The sequence below is a fragment of the Periplaneta americana genome, chromosome 10, assembly GCF_040183065.1.
Source record: "Periplaneta americana isolate PAMFEO1 chromosome 10, P.americana_PAMFEO1_priV1, whole genome shotgun sequence".
In the NCBI taxonomy this organism is placed as follows: Eukaryota; Metazoa; Arthropoda; class Insecta; order Blattodea; family Blattidae; genus Periplaneta; species Periplaneta americana.
In genome coordinates, this window is record NC_091126.1 from 122,399,218 (window position 1) to 122,420,576 (window position 21,359).

Sequence of the window (21,359 nt, forward strand, 5' to 3'; positions counted from 1 at the left end):
GGTCAAACATCCTGATAGAATTAATATTTAACCCTTGCTGTGACTTTCGGTGAAGTCCGGAGGGCCCAATTAGTCAAATCCACTCTCCTCATCTCCACGCTTGGGCCCCCTGGAATTTAATAAGATGCGAAAGAGATAGTGGTGTGCAGAAAGCAACGGGATGTTACCGCATTTAGGCCTATCCTTCCCAAGAAAAACTGCAAACATGAACAAAGGAAGCTTTTAATAGAAGAAGAAGGATCTTCTGCGGACCTCTGGAAAAAGAACTAAGGAAGAGACTAGTGAAGTGCTTTGTGTGGAGTGTGGCATTGTATGGGGAAGGAACATGGACATTACGACGAAATGAAGAGAAACGAATTGAAGCATTTGAAATGTGGATGTGGAGAAGAACGGTGCGTGTGAAGTGGACAGATAGAAATAAAATTGTGTTTGAAAAAGTGAGTGAAGAAAGAATGATGCTGAAACTGATTAGAAAGATAAAAAGTAACTGGTTGGGTCTCTGGTTGAAAAGAATAATATACGACATTAGGATATGTGGATCATATGCGGAGACTAAGAGGAGGGCAGAAAATAGGAAAGATTGGAGATTGCTGGGTTTGCAATGAAAGACCTGCCCATGGACAGAACACTTATGTATGTATGTTCAGAATGCCTGGAATATCGTGTCTAAAAACAGTCGCTATTTGCAAAGACTAGTCAATTCCATGCCCACTCGACTGCAAGATGATCGAGATAAGAGGAAGATAGACTAAATATTGAATTGTGGCTTTTTGTTTTGTTTTTTGAACGCTTAATTGTTTGAATCTTTTAAGGCCGACGCCAGTAAATTTGATTTGTTTATGCCACGAAAGATATTTTTATTGAGAATAAAATCTTTTTTCTTTCCATTTGCAGCCACAATATCATAATGATAAAGTCATGGCATAATATATTAATGAACCTGATGTTAATTACTAAAATAATCATAAAAGAGAAAGGAGCCATTATGTATAGTTTGTCTCTCTCAAAAACAGAACAAAAAAGACCATAAAAAGCACGTGGTTGTAGTCGAACGCAGGACCTCATGAATAAGAGGCCTGCACGCTACCATTATGCTATCAATAACACACAGAATACTTCAATTATAACTGTAGATATCAGGCAACGTGGTCCAACAACATGTAACATCACCTGTCTCCGAATTGTAGCGAAGATACCCGAAGGGAACTTTGTTTCAGGAGAGCGGCCACTTTTTCTTTTGACAGCTGTACAGGATCAAAGGTATTGAGTAAATATATTATGTTCTAAAATAGACTAGAAGTATATAAAAGAACAGCAGCAGATGTAGAACTTTTGATCCATAAATCATAGAAAAATAAAATTTAGTTATACATTCTTCACTGAAATAATAATTTTGTGAGTAAAAATAGGAAGAGAATATCTAACAGTTTTGTGTACATATGCATCAGAAGAAGAATGAGTTGTAGAAACAAATTTTACAACTTATTACAAAATACAAGAGATAAAATTAATAATATTTTTATTTAGTACTAACAGGACATTTAATACATTTGTAGAACAGCAATAATAGGAACAGTAGGAACAAATGGTGAACCAATGTTAAGCTCTAATAGAAGACTGCCGATAGACTTTTCGACATAACTAATACACTCTTCAAACATAAGGACAACCATAAAATACATTGAGCGAGAGAGATGTTAGTACGATAATCGATTATACTCTGATTAATTTAAAGACTGCAGCACTAGTAGAAGATACAAGACTGTATAGAGTCGTTTCATAAGTCATAGCAACTGTGTTATATCAGCTGATGAAGCTGCAGCAATGTAAATCTATTATATTCGTTTCAAGGTCACTGGATACATTCGCACCAAATGGATGCCCAGGCACAGGAACCAATGGGGAGGGGGCAATCGAAAGATGCGTAAATAGAAATGATTGTTGTATTATACACAAAAGTACATTACACACAGCTAATGCTCTTTAAAATACAGAGTCTGCTAAAAAAAAGTATACACTCTTCACGGAACGAAAATGATTTATTATGTGTTTGTTTTACATTTAAATACTGATCACACACGTAGTACTATCTTCAGTTAAGCGCATGGTTACTTTAGATGTTCAAAATGTTCGCTGTTGATGGCCAGACACAACGCAACAACGAGCGGTTGCCGCAGTTACATCGGTCAATGTTTCAATAGAGATCGTTGCACATGCTGCTGTAATCTCCTGGCAAAGGTCCTCCAACGTGCGTGGCTTACGTCGATAGACTTGATCTTGATTTATAGGGATTAGATCTGATGATCATGCAGGGAACTCAATGGGCCCTCTTCGTCAAATCCAATGTCCCTGCAGATTGTCATCCAGGAAAGCTCGTATGGCTAGGTGGTAGTGCGGTGGCGCCCGTCCTGTTCATAAAGCGCACGTACACCTGGTAAAATTTATGTGCGTAACATTTCGAAGTACACTTCTCCAATGACAGTACCATCAAAGAAAAAGGGTCCTACTAAGCCCCTAGATGATAGTCCACACCACACATGAACCCCTGGTAGATTGACTGTCTTATTCACATGAACATGCAGATTTTCTGGTGCCCAGTAGATGCAGTTATGCTGATTCACTGTTCCATTAAATTTAAACTGGGCCTCATCAGACCACACTACCTTCGTCACAAATTGTTCGTCTTCAGTTACCATTCGCTGATACCATTCGCAAAATTGCATTCGACGATCAGGATCCAGTGGCGGCTCATGACGTAAAAGGTGCGTGAAGCAATGTTAGGCTGACTTCTAATTTTGTAACAAAAAACATGTATAGGCTTATGAATATTAAATCCCGGTATATTTAAAATATGTGACATTGATATGATGATGATGATGATAATAATAATAATAATAATAATAATAATAATAATAATAAAATAATAAATTAACGGTAATAAATAATCATACCAATTTTTTGAAAACAAGTTGAATTCTCTGTTCATGGCAGCGAATTTATCAGTAACATCGTTGTGCAAAGGCTGATTTTTTCATAATTTTGTGCACAATTTGCTTCTGCATAGAAATATTTGCGATTGACGAGTCTTTGTTATGACATGCAACTACACAAATTCTGTAGTTTTTAATGTGATTCATGTAAGAAAAACTTCTTTCCGCAGACAAATTTGTTAATAAACAGCCCAAATCCCTAAAGCACACTAATTTTATGAACAAATATTATTCGAAATTATTTAAAATAGTCCTAATAATTAATGTAATAAGAACAGTAGAAAAAACAATAATTACAATGCACACAATACGCGATCTTTATGCACACTCGCTCACAAAACCGCGGAAAAATTTAACTTTGTATATAGGCTTCAGTAGTACCCTAGATCATAAAATAGTATGATCTAGGGTAGTACCTACAACGCTAACACCATAACTATGTTTTTTTTTCAATTTCTCTTACATTATATTTCCACTTTTCTCAAGACTCATGCTTGCTTCTTTAGCAAAACTGTTAAAAAAATTACAAATATATTCATTTAGTATAACTTTTCTATGGGTGAAATTAATTTTATGCTTTTAAATTTCTGTAATTTTCATTATTAGCATTGGCTACCCTGATTAGTCCCTTTGTCGTTGATTGGTGGAACGTTGTGAATTCGTGTCTTCTACTATTTCACGTCCGACCAAAGTCACAACACTAACTGTTGATGAGGGGTGTAGCCTTGTTGCCATAGCTGAATGAAACACTAACAGGAGGAAAATCAAGCTCACTCCACCAGGGCAGAACTTAAACGTATCGGAGTTTTGTTGCTACAGTAACCATAGCAAGAAAATAGAAAGTCGCAATGCCAGAAGTGGATTCACCAGCGCTATGTTCGTTAATTCTTCAGTGCGGCGCGATTTTTGAACGTACATTAAACATAAATATTAAAAAATCAGTCGCACTGTGACGTATAGTAAAAGTAAAGTGAATTTTTCAATTTTTTTAAATTCTATGGTGAAGTTGTGCTTCACTTGGTTCACAGAAAAGCCACCTCTGTCAGGATCGTGAAGAAGTAACAAACTTTTCCAACATGAGAGCCGACGATGCAGGACTTGTATCTGTACGCGATCTTCCCGATCTTCCTTTGTGAATATCACAAATCGTCCCATGTGCCTCAAACTTGTCAATAATGCATTTAGCCTAATTGTTAGGCAGGTTGGTGGTTTCTGTTTCGTACTCCCGCCTACACTGATGCTGCACTTCAACAGCATTATCAAACCTCATAAACCACTTCAGAATGCATTTTCGCTGCTCGAACGTCAAGCGTGCTCCAGCCATTTTGTTTTCTCACTATCGTGATGAAAGTACCGACATCTGTTGAGTGAAAGACCATACTACAACATACTCGTAATTCAAATCAATTGACAATATCAATATCCTGATACGTCTGACAAAGAGTGTATACATTTTTTTGGCGGACTCTGTAGTACCCCAAGGCTTCCACACATCTTTGCTAATGATGGAGAAAGTGATTCATCAATGTGTATCAACTGTTGTCGTAACGGTGTTAAGATTGTTTGCAAAGTGCTTCTCACGCAGTGACTTCTTCACTTTGGAGTGAGATCAAAGTCATATGGACTGAAATCGGCCGAGTAGGAAGGGAGTTCTGAGACTTTCCATCCCACCATTGTAAAAGGTCCGTGGTGCAGTGTGGGATGTAGCATCACCATGGAGGATTATGAGTTTATGATGTTATCCAGCAGTGCTGGACGTTTTCTTCAAATTGTACAACACAGATGGTACAGCAGAAATTATTTGCAGTCCTGGGCATTGACAGTGTGGTCCTCATGAACATGGTGCCACTTCTGAACATCTTGGCTATCATAAGCCAAAATGATCATGACCTTCCCTTGTGTCTTCGTAAACAGGATGACACCATTCACTTGATGCTTTAGTTCAGGTTCGTACACTCGTGCCCAGATTTCATCAATTGCAATAATTTGATTTAACATGTTGTTTCCTTCACAATGAAATCACTCAAAATGGATACAGCATATCTCTTATCGAGTCCACTACTACAACCCTGTTAACTGATGTAACACTCACTTTGCACACAGCTTGCACATCTGTAAATCCTATCATAAAATGTGGAACACTGTTGGCAGAGTGTGGATAATTCCTGCACAGTCCAATGCCTATCTTCTGTTATGCACTGTTCGATAACAGCCATTTGCACCATTGTGTGAGCGGACATCAGACGTCCACTGCATGGCAGGTCAACAGTTGCTATGCATCCACGTTTGAATGCCTTCATCTAATTGCAACACCGAATGTTTCTTGTAACTCCGCATGACACTGACAAGCATTTGTGTCACGAAGAACTGCAATTTTTACATATGACCGCTATTCAACTTTATTTAGAAAACAGCTGCCAGCACGTTGTTTGCATGTACTGTTAACTAGCCACCAATACATATAAACACCATCTGAGTGTAGCATTCTGCAGAGTATAACATAGGTTTTCAAACATATATACAGGACTATGTTGCCACATGTTCTGAAGATGGTTGCCATGATTTATGAAACAATACTCATATTAGTTCAAATCATTTTTAGTATTACTGAGCATTAAATAATTAAGAAAGTGGCCAACAAAGACAAATAAGAAAAAAATATTTAAGAATATATTTAAAATAAATTTGTAAATGGAACATGGTGTCAAATATCTTTACTAAAGCAGGATTAATCAGTACATAGAACAAAATTCACTTAGCAACTACATAAATTCAGAATGATAATTTCTGAAGATGACAATCATAAAGGGAGCTTCAGAAGCAGTTGGATTGATGTTTAAAATATAAAATGCTACCTCGTGGTTACCATTTAATAATATAAGAAAAATATACACAGAGCATTATTATATTCAAATTTACACAGTACTATGAAATGTCAAGAATTCATCTACAGAGCAGAAGGTCTGGGAAATTAAGTAATTTTTTAGTTTGGCCTTCAATAACAGATTTGATTTTTAATGTCCTTAGGAAGACTATTGGATATTTTCATTGCTATGTAACACACTCCCTTTTAGTAGCATGACACTGTTGAGTTTCTTTCATTTGTGCTCCTTGCGTATCTACCTCGAATTTTGCAAACTTTATTTGGCTGAAGTATGGGGCATCCAGTCATATCATACTCCTCATGATTCTCCTGTTTCCCTACCCCAGTACCAGGGAAAAACATATAACATTTCTTTTGTTATTTTCAATAAACAAAGATTGTTGAAAGAGTCTTCCTTTTCTTCACCACAACACATAATCCCCCTTTAAGCTTTTTGGCCCTCTTGTTCTGTCTCTCTCGTTTCCCCTCTCTCCACCTTTCCACCTTGACGACACGCCAGAATACCAATACAATCGGGACTGTCTGGTCTGACAGCAGAGACGCGCCGCTCCTGCTCGCCACATCCCGACCTCCAGCTCTGTCGCGCAGATGGCCCTAGCTACTGACTAAGAGGAAACACTCACGGGGACTGACATCCAGATGAGATCCCAGCAGCCACAGCAGTAGTCGACAGTGTCGCATCCAGAAACTTCATAAATACTGGGAAAATTTCGATCAGCAGCACCATAAGAACCTGACAGATGTCATTCATCTTGTCCAGCATCCAGCACAAGCAAACAATGGCAACCCAAGGCGAAGAGGAATGTCAACAGAGACTGGCACAGAACAACAAATTTACATAAAATATTAAAATAGAGGACTAAGAATATGGATTGTACATCGCTGTGTAGTAAAGGTTAACCTTTCTGGCTATGATATGAGCGGACCCAAGTTCAAATCCTGGTTGGGGTTTTTTTCCGAGATTTTCCCTCAACCACTTGAAGCAGAATTGCTGGGTAACTTTCGGTGTTGGACCTCAGATTCATTTCGCCTTCATTAGCATCATTTCATTAGTCATCTTCAGTTGTTACAGGTTGATCAGGAGGACATGGCAGACGTGGTTCCAGGATCCACCTACAGATGGCATCTGTCTGCGGAAGCTGTACATATCCAGAAGCAGCAGGGGCTTCAATAAGCAGACTGTGGTTAGATCGGGGGAGTGTATCTCCTTTGGATAGATGGTGCCTTGGTGAGTTGTGGAATTGATGGCAGCGTGTCTCTCTGGTTAAGGATGCAGTAAATACATCCACGTTAATTGCGAACAGATGCCATCAATCAGAGGAGGGTACAGAGGAACATCACAGGGAGGTGGAGGAGCATTCCTGTTCACGCGGACTCCATCAGACCTGGGTACTATAGCTGAATTAATAAGATGGCACCACACAGTAAATCACGTGCTTGACTTCAAAATCATCCCAATAAAGAAGGTTCCACAATAAGCCTAACCCTGTAGTGCTTGTCTACGGGCCCTCCTCTGAAGGAAAAAAGAAGAAGAAAATGGATTGGTGAGATTGCTGAACACATTCAAAAGAGAAAAGAAACCTATCTGAAATGTTTAAATACTGGTTCAAGTAATGATAGAGCAGATTATAAAATGAAAAGCACTGTGTAATCAAAAGAGAAACCAGAAATGTAAATAAAGCAGTGGCTTCAGAAACAGGGGAAACAATCCAAAAATGTAATATTATTATTAAAATTAATTGATGATAATATAATTTTACATCAATAATTATTCCACCGCTGTGGAGTAACAGCTTGCCTAACCGTGAAACGAGGGGGCCCAAGTTCAAGTCCTGGTTGAGGTTTTTCCGGGGTTTTCCCTCAACACATTAAAAGCAAATGTTGTGTAACTTTCGGCACTAAACTCCAGGCTCATTTCACTGACGTTATCACCTTCATCTCATTCAGACACTAGATAACTACAGCAGTTGATAAAGCGTCGTAAAATAACCAATTAAAAAAACATCAATAATTAAAAATCATGTATTTTTGAATAAGTAAAGGTAATACTCTGCTAACAGTCCTACCTTATCGTTTATAGTGTAGATCTTTGTTTCCAGATTAAGAAAAGGTTATGGAGGACAATCCTTTATTATCTTAAGTTGATCGCTATAACTCAGTGCACTAAATGGCGTTTGCAAACCTTTGTCAATTACACAGTGATGATCACACAAGGATGCCATATTTTGAATTTCACAACACACATTTTTCATAACACACGAAGCACTCCTCAGTCTTTCACTTACTGGAATATCTGTAGTAGAAATGTAGATAAACCTTGCTTACTGACAGAATGCAAACCCCGTTATTTCACCCAGTACTGGTAACCATCTCAACTCCCATCCTTAGATGTTTCAGGGTTCATTCGCACAAAGTTGAGGAGAAGAAAGAACAACACTGGCAGCTGATGAGTGGAATGGGGAAGATATTTTTGATCTAGGTATCCTGAAAGAGTTTTGTTAGCATTTTACAAAACAATGCCATGTGCTTCAGTCAGTTACTGAGATTGCATACATAATTTATGGCATTATGTTTTCTTGACGAGTTTAATTTTTCAGTCATCCAATATTAAATAGGTACCAATATATTTTAATAAACGATACAATACACAGTGGACGTACTTTCTCATTAACAGTATAATAACAACTCGGCCATTTACGATCGTACACGGCCGAATGATCCCACAACAAGAGAATGCATTGGCGCGCGTCCATTACACTCGCCCTATTCGGCCATTTGCAGCCGAATGACGATTGGATCCAATTCAGATGGGATTTTCTGGTCTCATTTGGCCGAACAGAGCAACACGTGGTCACTGTTTCCATAAATTTCGCCATGAACGCCGAAAAATTAATTAGATCTTGTATTTTTTTTTTCATTAAACAAGTGAAATAAAATTTTTAAGGCTTAACAAATTATTATTCATGTACTACTTACTTTAATATCACTAACAAACGTTTCTCAGCTGGTACAACTTCTCTGAAATTTGACCATTTTGAGATTGATGGACGAATTACATTTAAAATATATTGAAATGTATCAACATTCATCCGATAGTAATCGAAAAACTTAGCACTATCTTCTAGAAGTTTATTGTGTAGGTGTAGATGATGAAACTTTCCCAGGTGACACCTTTCTCTAAGTATCAGATATACCCTATATTTTCGTCGTTTCGTCCTCTGTCTCCTCATAAGGTAAGGATTGTCCAATAATAGAAGCATGTCCTCCACATTCATTCACTCTAATAATAATAATAATAATAATAATAATAATAATAATAATAATAATAATAATAATAATAATAATAATAACAAGCAGAAGGAAATTGTACCAGAACAATGGAAGGAGTCCATAATTTGATCTATTTTTAAGAAGGGGACAAGACTAACTGTAGTAACTTTCGAGGAATACCACTTTTGACAACGTCGTACAAAATTTTGTCCAATATTCTTTTGAGAAAGTTAACTCCATATGTAGATGAAATTATTGGGGATCAACAGTGCGGATTTAGACTAATAGATCGACTATTGATCAGATTCTTTGTATTCGACAGATATTGGAGAAAAAAATGGAAGTATAAGGGTACAGTACATCAGTTATTCGTAGATTTCAAAAAGGCATATGACTCAGTTAAGAGAGAAGTTTTATAAGTAATTGATTAACTAGCAGACTTACTCATGTTAATTATGTAAGTCTATGCGGCTTACAGCTGTTTCGGTGTTACTTGACACCATCCTCAGAGCCTACTGGATCTCGGCATCATCTCGAACTTCTCTGCCTGTTATGTGGGTGTGTTTGATTGTTGAAAGGTGTTGAAAATTGGAGTCAAATAGTGTGTGTGTACTGAAATTGATCTGTGTGTTGAGAATTTGATTGGGGTGTGTTTTAGTGTGTTTGTATATTTCGTATTGTTCTAGTGTGTTGAATTTTTGGTTCTTGGGTTGTGTGTGCAGGATTTCCATGTCCGCATTTATGTTATTGTATGTATGGTTAGCATTGGTTATGTGATCGGGATATGTAGATGTATTGTGTCCTCTGGTTATTGCTTTAATGTATTCTTTGTAGCGTGTTTGGAATGATCTGCATGTCTGTCCAATGTAGAACCTGTCGCAACTATTACATGTGAGTTTGTATACACCTGTGTGGTCGTATTTATTTGTTTGTGTTTTTTGTGTGTTGAGATGTCTTTGTAGTGTGTTTTCTGTTCTGTATGCTATGTTGTATTTCTGCGATCTTATGTGTGTTTTTGTTTTCATATGTTAGTGCACATACGGCGGACAATTCAATGACTGAGATCATTAGAGTATTCGACAATCGAATAGTGAATAGAAATTTGTGGCCCCCTGACATGAATCCGTGTGATTTCTATCTGTGGGAACTCTTAAAGACAAAGTGCGTGAAAATAATCCTCACACAATAGACGTTATTGAAGAACAACAACATTACAGCAATTCGTAACATCTCACTTCAGGAGTTGCAAGGGATTTCCAGGAACGTATTCAGACGACATGAGGCATGTATAGCAGCGGATGATGGCATTTCGAGGTCAGGATGTAAATAAAGTTATGTACACTTCCACTTTTTTTTTAACATGAATATGCGGTAAATTTAACTGGCAAATGCTGCATCACAATAACAGATGAAGGCCGCGCAAGCTGCACACTGGAGTTCCGCATTACAATAATCTCCCCGTAGCAGATTCTTCATAATAGGGAAGATTGGAGAATGCTGGGTTTGCAGTGAAAGACCTGTTCTTGGGCAGAAAAATATGAATGAATTAATTCCACTTTGTTCTAGGAATATGCTTTTAAAAAAGGAACGGGTATCTTGTGAACTCACTGTCACATGAAATGGACTGAATGAACTTTCTTCAGAAAATGTTTCAGGCTTGTATCTATGTTTTCTTACCCATACTATAAACAGATTAATTGCACAGTAAATACTTATACAGAGATACCATATGTAACATTTACATAAATGTTGATTTGCATATTAATTTGCAGAATTTTGCTTTCTTCCTACCTAATGCTAAAGAGAGACAGCCTAAGCCTATATCACTCTGACCTGGGGGCATTGCCCCCCCCCCCCCGTATGCGACGAAGTGAAGAGAAACTACTATAAGCATTTGAAATGTGTATTATCTGGAGAGAAGTGAAGCATGTGAAATGGACAGACAGAATAAGAAATGAAGCTGTGCTAGAAAGAGTGGGTAAAGAAAGAATGATGCTGAAACTGATCAGGAAGAGAAAAAGATATTGGCTGGGCCACTGGCTAAGAAGAAACTATATCTACTGAAGGATGCACTGGAAAGAATGGTGAATGGAAGAAAAGTTCGGAGCAGAAGATATCAGATGATAAACAACATTAAGATACATGGATCGTATGTGGAGAATATATATTTGCTGGAGCTCTTAACGCATGAACATGACAATTTTGTTCAGTTATTAAATCATCCTTTCATAAGTTTTCCATAAGGAATTATTCCTCAAGTATTTTAGATTTAACTTTACCCTTAGATTAAATCTAGTACATAAGTTCTCTTACTTACCTACACATGGCTTTTAAGAAACCCACACGTTCATTGCCGCCTTTACATAAGGTGCCATCGGTCTCTATCCTGTACAAGATTAATCCAGTCTCTATCATCATATCCCACCTCCCTCAAATCCATTTTTATATTATCTTCCCACCTACGTCTCGGACTCCCCAAAGGTCTTTTTCCCTCCAGTCTCCCAACTAACACTCTATATGCATTATTTCTGGATTCGCCTATATGTGCTACATGCCATGCCCATCTCAAACGTCTGGATTATGTCAGGTGAAGAATACAATGGGGCCTGTTTCACAATGTTTACAATCTTTGTAAATTGTAAACTTTGCTTGTAAATTGTAAACTTCTGTTTCACAATCTTTGTTTGTAATGTTGAACTTTACAAAGGAAATCAAATCTTTAGAAATTAAATTTTGCTCACTTTACAAGTATTCTGTTTCACAATGAAGAGTAATTTTACAAACGTGTAAATTTCACTTGTAAAATTAGCACATTTTCTACAATACCTCTGAGATGTGTAAAGTTTGATATTGCAACAAATTATGAATAAATACAATAAAGAAATACTTATTAAATTAATTTTTGAGTAACTGGATAATATTAAGAATTAAACTAACGCAGTTTTGATGTTATTAAGGAGTTCTAATGACTCAGACAAAGATACTGAATTTAGGCCTAATCAAACGAAGATGTATACGTAAAATTCTCCGGGGGAGATTTAATAACACGTTCGTATCATTGTATAAATTTAATGAAAGGTTTCGAATGAGTCCCGCGCTATACTTCAGAATACCGCGTAAATATTTATATACGAAGACTGCATAACTACTCGCACTTAGTAAAGAAGTTCCTTGCATCAAAAATAAATAATTCAATAATGCAATAGCGACACTACTTACGCGGTATTCTCAAGTCATTTCGAGTCCCGTTTCGCTGGAATCTCTCCTACAAGATATGGGACATCATATCCAACATCCAAAAGAAAAAAGTGATGCCCTAACCTCAAAGCGAGAACTGTTTTTTTTTTTTTTTTTTTTTTTTTTTGCATTGGATGCATACTAGCTGTCAGTTCCGTGGGTTAGCAGATAAGCATAGAATTTCTAAGATATCACTGTGTAAAAGTGCCCACAAGGTAGTTGATGTTGTTAAAAGAGTTAAATTCGGGGCAGGTTTTTGTTCACCAAAATGTTATTTACTTTAGCAGAGAATTTTTATGCTGCTGATGGGAACACTAATGTTTGAGAGGTTAGGAATGCAACATTAATAAATATTGATGGATCAACACAAAAAATTAACCTGATTTTGTGTTTAGACATCGTAATTTTCTTATAAATTGCATATCCGTATGTGGACCTAATCTGTTATTTACTTATTTGACTGAATTTTGTGCCAACTTTGGTCATTTAAGTAACAGACGTATTTGCACTGCCATCGTGATCTAGACCAGGCCGTAATGCAGGTTGTGTGACGTCACTCGATGAGTCGGGCTTTTCTATTTGAGTATACGGAGCTGAGTGAAATATATTACTTTAATGCGTGTCGGCGCTCAATTTTATTTAGTGTAATGTGTGTATAAGACCCCTTCACAGTTCTTATCGCATAATATGTTGCAGAAATAATTATAAAGCTGTGTTATTTTAATATGAACGGAGTTTTACATGGTAACATAACCTGGTTGCATCAACATTTTAAGTTTGGAATGGAAGCTATTTTGAGATTTAATAAAGAGGAATTATTTTTATTGTGATTTTAATTTAGCACATCTACCTTCCTTACTTGTAGGTACAAAATTTACCACAGTCCCTCCTATGAAATTAGTGTATGTACAGTTGTGTGTTAATCTGGTAGGTTAGATAAATACAATTCATTACAACCCAGTATAGTAGGGAACAAATAAATAATACAATTAAATTTTTATTCAATGTAATATGTGCATAAGTTCCATTTATGTGTTGCATAATGTGGCAGGAATAATAAATAAAACTGTGTTATTTTTATGTGAAGAGAATTTACCATGTTAACATAACCTATCTGCGTCAACATTTTAGGCTTAAGTTGAGAACGAAAACGGTTTTGAGATTTAACAAAGAAGAATATATTTTTTAGGATAAACTTCTGAACACGGTTACCGTCCTTACTTATAGGCAGAAAATTCACCACAGTCCCTCCTATGAAATGTACATACGTTATATTACTTAGTAGCGGTGAGGTATAGTTCCGGTAATTTCTGAACTGAAAACAGTTGAATTTATTTTTTGTGGAGATGCATTTGATCCTATAAGCAAGGCATATTAAAATCCTGAACGAACCGAACTAATTTGTATATGCAAGATGTATGAATACGAAGGGAACTACCTCAGCGCTAGTTTAGCCCTAGTAACATATTACACTAATCAGACTTCAGACTGGAGTACCGTATGAAACGAATAAATACAATTGAAGTGTAGACAAATTGCATTTATGAGTTATACGTAGCGTTATGCTTAATTATAATGCATAATTGCGAATATGGAAATAAGGCAAGTACTGATAGAATAAACATAACCTATAACTTCAACACATTAAAATATGCGTGCGATGCAACTGAAAATTGTTGAAACGTGCATAAATGAATGTGCAAGAATTTCGTAATGAAGCATGAGTGCTTTATTTCAACTAATTACAATTCTAGATACTGTAACAGTAATGGAAACTATAGGGTATAATTTTTTGTAATATACTATATGTATCTCGTTTTTAGTCCAAATTGTGTATATTATCAAACGTCGTATTATTTACTCGTATAATGTAGGTTATTCACAAATAAAAAGGGAGCAATAATTTTAATTTAATAAGCCAAATACGGTAAACTAACAATAATGGATTAGACAAGAGTAACATTGGTAACGCTGCACTTAGGCCTAATCACAACTTACTTTACATGCCAGTCAATGTTTCACTTTCACGTATATATTATTACACATATTTAGCCTACTGTTTATAAGACCAAAATTTCACTTAACCACATAAGGGCGCAATATTTAATCGAAATAAAGACAGGTATTACACATACGAACTTTGCCTGCAACAACGTAATTTTCACACCAAAAATAATATTATACCTTAAATTGCAAGTAAATTGTGTCTCAAGCGTCTCACAATCACTGTTTAAAATTTTACTGACGCAATTACACTGCATTTCAGAGAAATATATGTTATTCTTCATGCACTGCAACTAATTCATATGGTTGAAAGACCGCCTTTCGCGATCAGCTGTTAAGCGAGTCACGTGGTCTGCCTTACGGCCTGTATGGCAGTGCGTATTTGTATACTGATACTCGACCAATCACATCACATGGAACTCGATTGTCGCCAATATATAAAAATCTAAATACGTTTAATTTTTTTTAACAATACTTTATATTTTCTGTTGGTGAAATATGTATCAGCAAGCTTAGAATAATTTACTTTAGTACAAAATATAAACATATGTATCCATAATAGTAGAAATACAGCGACTTCAGCTCTGCTACCTAGCGATTTTTGTGAACTGTCGTTGGCGATATTGTGTAACCAATAATGCATATTTGTAAAAATCTTTAGCTGATTTTGTAAAGTTCGTCAGACTTTACAAACTAATAAAATAGCATTGTGAAACACAATTTACAAGCATTTGTAAACTTTTACTTGTTATTTGTAAATTGTTAATTTGTAATTTGTAAGGATTGTGAAACGGGCCTGGTTGTGTAACTTTCTCCTTTCTCCTATAACTTCATCCCACGCCCCAAATATTTTCCGGAGAAACTGCAGTTAGTGTCCCGCAAAAAATTTTTCAAAGTCCAATGATGGGACACTGCGCATGCGTAAGACACAGACAAGTAAAGGAGCTACCACACCATAGATAAAGTGGTGCTCCAACAGTAACATGTACTTAAACCGTTTTAGCAGGTACGTTTCACAATAGCTGAGACTCAACATAACAAATGGCGGCAGTTATATTGCATCGTAGGGCCGTTTTCTCCAAAGATAGTTAAACTTGGGATAAATTAAACCCGTTCAACTTTACTATTCAGTTTAAACATGCTTCCATTTTCTCCATAAATATCTGACAGCCCACCCGTTTAAATTAATGTTGGCACTAGATGCCCATGGCTTCTCATGAGTTGGCTACACTGAATAACTAGCCAATCGGAGCCAAGATTACTGATGGCGCGTCAGATTTTCAATATGTCAGCCACAGATCACGATGTCAGTTGTTTACAGAGAATTAATGCTATAATCAAATCAACGCGAATAAAGAAGGAATGCATCTACTAGTTTCACAAATAAATAAATAAATCATTTATACCCATGTGAAGTGTTGTGTATCATTTAATCAGCTGTTTTCTTGAATTTATTGGAAAGCGTTCTCGATTCCACTTTTCTCTGATAGGCAAGATCGTACAATAATTTGTCTTGTGTTAATGTGCATTATCTGGTGGCATCTGTGGATCCGTTTTAATATAAAAATTAATTTCCTTTAGTTTATTCCTTTCCCTCCGAAAATCACGATCTTAATTTCAAGAAGACAACTTCCAGCTTGTTAACGTGTTCGGTAAACCCACTAAATTAGGCCTAACTGATGTACCCAGGATCTTGATAATTCTAAGGGAAATAGCTTTTATTTTTAACATTGTAGTATGTGACCTTATCTATTTATGTAATATTTTTTTTATTGGGTTATTTTACGACGCTGTATCAACATGTAGGTTATTTAGCGTCTGAATGATATGAAGGTGATAATGCCGGTGAAATGAGTCCGGGGTCCAGCACCGAAAGTTACCCAGCCTTATGTAATATTCACAGGCCCTAATTTATAATTGGCTAGAATGGGCAAATACCCAGAGCAAGGGAGCAAGAGAAAGTATTTTAAAGTTGGTTGTTGAAATAATTGTTGAATACATGCTCAATAAAAATGAATATTTATAAATAATGTAATAAAAACAGCTTTTTGTTTGGTGAATTGGCACAATTATTGTTTCAAATTTTTGTTTGGTAATGGAAGGGATTAAGTTAAAGAAAGAGGTTAGGATGCCAACATTTGCTCTGTCCTGTTTTCCAGTGACCTAAACCCAGGGCATAAGTATTCATAATAGGTGTCATCCTCTTGTATTATTTTTATTTCAGTAAACGGTTGGTTGCACTGTATGATTGCTTCATCGTCCATTATGAATTTTGATCAGATTATCATAAGCTGATTAACGTACACTGTAAGATCCTGTGTTTAGACATGGAGAATTCAGGGAAGAAAGTAAGAATTTTAGTCCAGTAGAAATTGATTTACTGCTCTCTTTACTTAGTACAAAGAAAGATATATTAGAGTGTAAGAAAACTGATAGTGTATCTTTAAAAGACAAAGAAAAAGCTTGGCAAGAGCTAGCAAAAAGTTTCAATGAAATTAGTGGAACTGTAGTACTGGTAAGAGATTAAAGGGGGAAGTATGAAAACCTCAAAAAGATATGTAAAAGGAGATTTTCCGAAGATAAAAAAAATACACATCAGGTGCAGGTGGAGGTCCGAATCAACCGAACTTAATAACTTATATTAAAATAAAAGAGATTATTGGCACAATACAACTTGAGGGGCTACCATCCGTATGTGACTCAGATTGTCCTGGCCATTCATCACTACTCGCATCTGTGGAGCATCCATCTGCAAACATTGGAAAAACACAATTTCCTCCTCAAATCCAATCAATTCAAAATTCCAATGTAATTCCCTTTTCATCTGTGAATCTGTACAAGTCTGTAGCTTCTGAATCCCAAGCATTTGTCGCAGGTGACGATTCAAATCCCACTGATCAGGTAATTGAAGATATATACCAATAGTATCTCAGGATAATATACAAATTAATGAAGTAGAAGCCATTCCATGTAGCAGTCAATTCAGTATTCGGGACCTGAGGAAACCTACATCCACTCCACTCCTAGTAAAGAAGAAAAGACCATCACTAGACAGTTCATTGACAGGAAAGAAACTTATGGCATTATGGCAAGAAAAACAAGTTCTGCAGTTACAAAAACAAGCAACAGAGGATCAAATTCATTTCCAAAGGATGGAGCATGAATTTAAAGTACTGGTAACATAAATATGAAAGAAGAACATAGAGTGAAGATGAAACTCACAGAACTTCATATAAAAAAATAACGAGTTTGATCATGAGATGAAAAGAAGAATTCTTGAACTTGATGTTAGGAATAGGGAATTGGACCTTAAAACAAACAGCTAACTGAAATCACAAGATTTTGAAGTAGTTATGGTGTTTGTTTTGTTCAAGTCTATATGTTTTTTTTTATTTAAATTAAAAAATTTAATCTAACATATTGAATAACATTAGGTAACTTATATACTGATAACTTCAGTTTTGTAGTGGTTGTAATATGTTATGATGTCATTTTGATATTTTCATAATGTCATTCGGTTTATATCATTCACTGTATTAATAATACCATATTCAACATATCACATCAGGTTATCATGCTACTTAAAACAGAAGATATTTAAATTTATGTAGCTTCTTAAATAATTGAATAACAAGTTAATCAGTAGGTAGTTTAACTTAATTCCAATTGAAAAACGAAATTTATTGTATTGTATTTATTAACATTCCATGGTATTCATACATGCTTACAGCTAGAATATGGAACAAGTCAAAAAACTTAATACTATTATAAAATCTTAATTTATAGTCACAGTCTAGATGAAATATATACAGACGAGATTTACAATATAGTCTACTGGTACAACACATAGTTTTAGTATCAATTTCATGAAGTGTTATTGAATGTCATGAATTCACCTACAGAATAGAAGGCGTGAGAAATTAGGTACTTCTTTAATTTGGCCCTAAATAATTTTATGTTTTGAGTTTCATTTTTTATATCGACAGGGAGTTTATTAAAAATTATTGCATGTTATCACCTATCACATAATTTATATATGGCTTATTTATAATATAGTAATAATACATGAGAAAAAAACAGTAGGCTAGGCCTAATTATAACATAACATCAAAATGTTCATAAATCAATTGTTAGTTTCATTTCTAATTATTTTAATAGACATGAACATAATGTGACAGTATATTCCCTCCAGCTAATTTCTTATATGTTATAAAATAAACACACTGCATATTTCAAGTAATTAGTTACTTTCTTTCATTGAAATCCGACATTAATATAATTTTGATACAAATGCAGATTTATTTCAACTTGTAACATCACTGCGTAATTAAAATAAAGTGGGATTTTTACGTAAATTGTGACTACACTATAATGTGTTACAATATTTGTGTATCAGTAGTAATATTTTATACAACACAGTTACAGTTAAGTCATGTCATCATTAGATTCTATATTATGGCGGTTGTGTTGCATCTAAAGCTACACCACACAAGATAATATGTCAGATTTTAAAAAAATAACAATTTTAGGCTTAATAATTTATGGTGTAAGTTACTGGTACAGGGTACTGCTTAATTTTCAGTGAAGTAAAGTTATAATACTTTTGAAAATATCCAAGTTTAACATGAATAATAAACAATGTTACATGTACTACAGTGAATGAAACTTACTTTATGTTAATTTCGTCCCTTTGTTTCATGATTCACAAACAAATTTTAGTCATGAACGTACTGATGGATAAGGTGCTGGTAATGCTTAATTTCCAGTGAAGTAAAGTTATAATATACTTTTGAAAATATGCAAGTTTAACATGAATAATAAACAATGTTACATATACTGCAGTGAATGAAACTTATTTTATGTTAATTTAATCTCTTCCTTCACTGGTTCACCAACAAATCATGGAAGTACTGATAGATAAGATGGTTTCGCCTGACATTATTTTCTGCTACATTTGGGTGGTTGTTAGCTGCTTGAGGGAAGTTATGCACAGCGTTAATGGCATCCAGCTGGTCATCAGTAACAGGAGGTATATTTTCATTCTCATTGCAAGCTATATTGTGTAAAATAGCTGTTGCCACAATTACACTTTGAATTCTGTCCAATTTTAGTCTGATTCCAGTAGCTAAAACAGGAAATCTTTTCTATATCCCATAGCTCCTCTCTTCTCGACTTCTAGTCCTTATGATGGCCTCCTGAAAAAGTTGTTCCTCTGGCGTGTGTGTAATTGTCAGTGGTGTAATAAGATAATTTTGTACAGCATATCCACTATCTCCAACTAGAATGGCTGCACCAAATTCTCCATCTTCAAATCGCCTCTTAATTCTTGAAGAATTAAAAATATGTGAGTCATCAGATGAGCCTGGCCACCTAGCCACAATGTCTCGAATCAACAAGGAAGAATCAGACAATTTGCACATTAACTGAAAAAAAATTCCTTGCGATTTCTGAAGATTTCTGCATCTCCTCCACTGGTGATTGTATTTTCACATGTGTTCAGTCAATTGCACTTATATAGTTAGGAAAACGCGAAATCGTATAAATTCCATGCTTAACCCTTGCCGTTCCTTTAGGTGTTGTTGGCATGTTGATACAACGCTGTGACAAATGTCCTATAGCTGTAGAAACTTTTGCAAGGACTGAGAGAACAGAGACTGGAATTAGAGTACAGAGAGTGGATTGAGAGTAGAGAGAGTGAACTGAAAGTACAGAGAGTGAACTGAGAGTACAGAGAGTGGATTGAGAGGACAGAGAGGAGCCTGGGAGGATAGATAGAGCACTGAGGGATATGGAGTAAGCTAAGAGAACAGAGACTGAACTGAGTGGCAAGAAGGTGGAGAGCGAGGATGGTGAGTAGACTGAGAGACCAGAGAGTGGACGGAGGGGACAGAGAGTAGACTGAGAGGAAAGGAAATGGACTGAGAGGACAGAAAGTGGACAGAGATTACAGAGAGTAAATTGAGAGTATAGAGAGTAAACTGAGGGGCAGAGAATGGAATGAAGGGACAGAGTGGACTGAGACGACAGGGAGAGGACTCAGACAACAGTATGTAGCCTGAGAGGATAGGGAATGAGCAAGAGGAGTGGGAATGAGCTAAGAGAACAGCGAGTGAACTGAGAGAAAAGAGAGTGGACACAGAGAATGTTGAGTATATTGAGAGAAGAGAGAGTGGACTGAGAGGACAGAGAAGGGGCAGAGATTACAGAGAGTGAATTGAGAGTACATTGTGTGGATTGAAAGGACGGAAAGTGATACAAAGAAAACTGAGAGGATGGAGTGAGCTGAGGAGAAAAAGAGTGAACTGAGAAGACGCAGATTGGACTGAGAGGAGAGAGAGAGGACTGAGGTAGTAGAACAGGGAAAGGAAACAGAGTGGACCGATATCAAAGAGAGAGTACTGAAATTACAGTGAGTGAGCACAGAGAGGACTGAGAGGAAAGAATTCTGAATCGCAGTTTCCCCAGTTCACTCTCAGTCCACTCTCTATCCTCTCAGTTCACTCTCTGTACACTCAATCCACTCTCAGTCACCTCTCTGTCCTCTCTGTCACCTGAGTCCATATTCTGTACTCTCTGTCCTCTCAGACTACTTTCTGTCCTCTCGATCCACACTGTGTCTCCTCTCTGTTCTCTCAGTCCACTCTCTATCACCTCAGTCTACTCTCTGTCCCTTCCCTGTTGTCTAAGTCACTCTTTGTCCTATCAGTCCACTCTTTGCCTTCTCAGTCCTCTCAGTCCACTCTCTGTCTTCACTCTGTCCTCTGAGTCCACACTCTGTGCTCTCAGTACACTCTCTGTTCTCTCAGTCAACTCTATCCTCTCTGTCCACTCTCTCTTCTCTCAATTCACTCTCTGGTCCCTCTCTATTCTTTTAGTTCACTCGCTATTCCCACAGTGCTCCATCTATTCTCTCAGTCTCCTCTCTGTCCTCTCAGTCCACTGCCTGTCCTTTCATTCCACTCTCTGCAGGCCTA

The 21,359-nt window shown here is 36.3% G+C and overlaps 1 protein-coding gene and 1 long non-coding RNA gene across 2 annotated transcripts in view; one reads left to right on the plus strand and one right to left on the minus strand.

Annotated features, from left to right (window-relative positions):
* The window catches only part of LOC138707296 (uncharacterized), a 67,176-nt gene extending 53,749 nt beyond the window's left edge, over window positions 1–13,427 (plus strand). The window contains exon 9 of the mRNA XM_069836613.1: window positions 6,947–13,427. Coding sequence (XP_069692714.1) covers window positions 6,947–7,048 — 102 coding nt within the window. The 3' untranslated portion in view covers window positions 7,049–13,427. The remainder of the gene's footprint in view (window positions 1–6,946) is intronic.
* The window catches only part of LOC138707999 (uncharacterized), a 109,415-nt gene that overhangs the window by 73,474 nt on the left and 14,582 nt on the right, over window positions 1–21,359 (minus strand). The gene's annotated exons all lie outside the window — the stretch shown is intronic.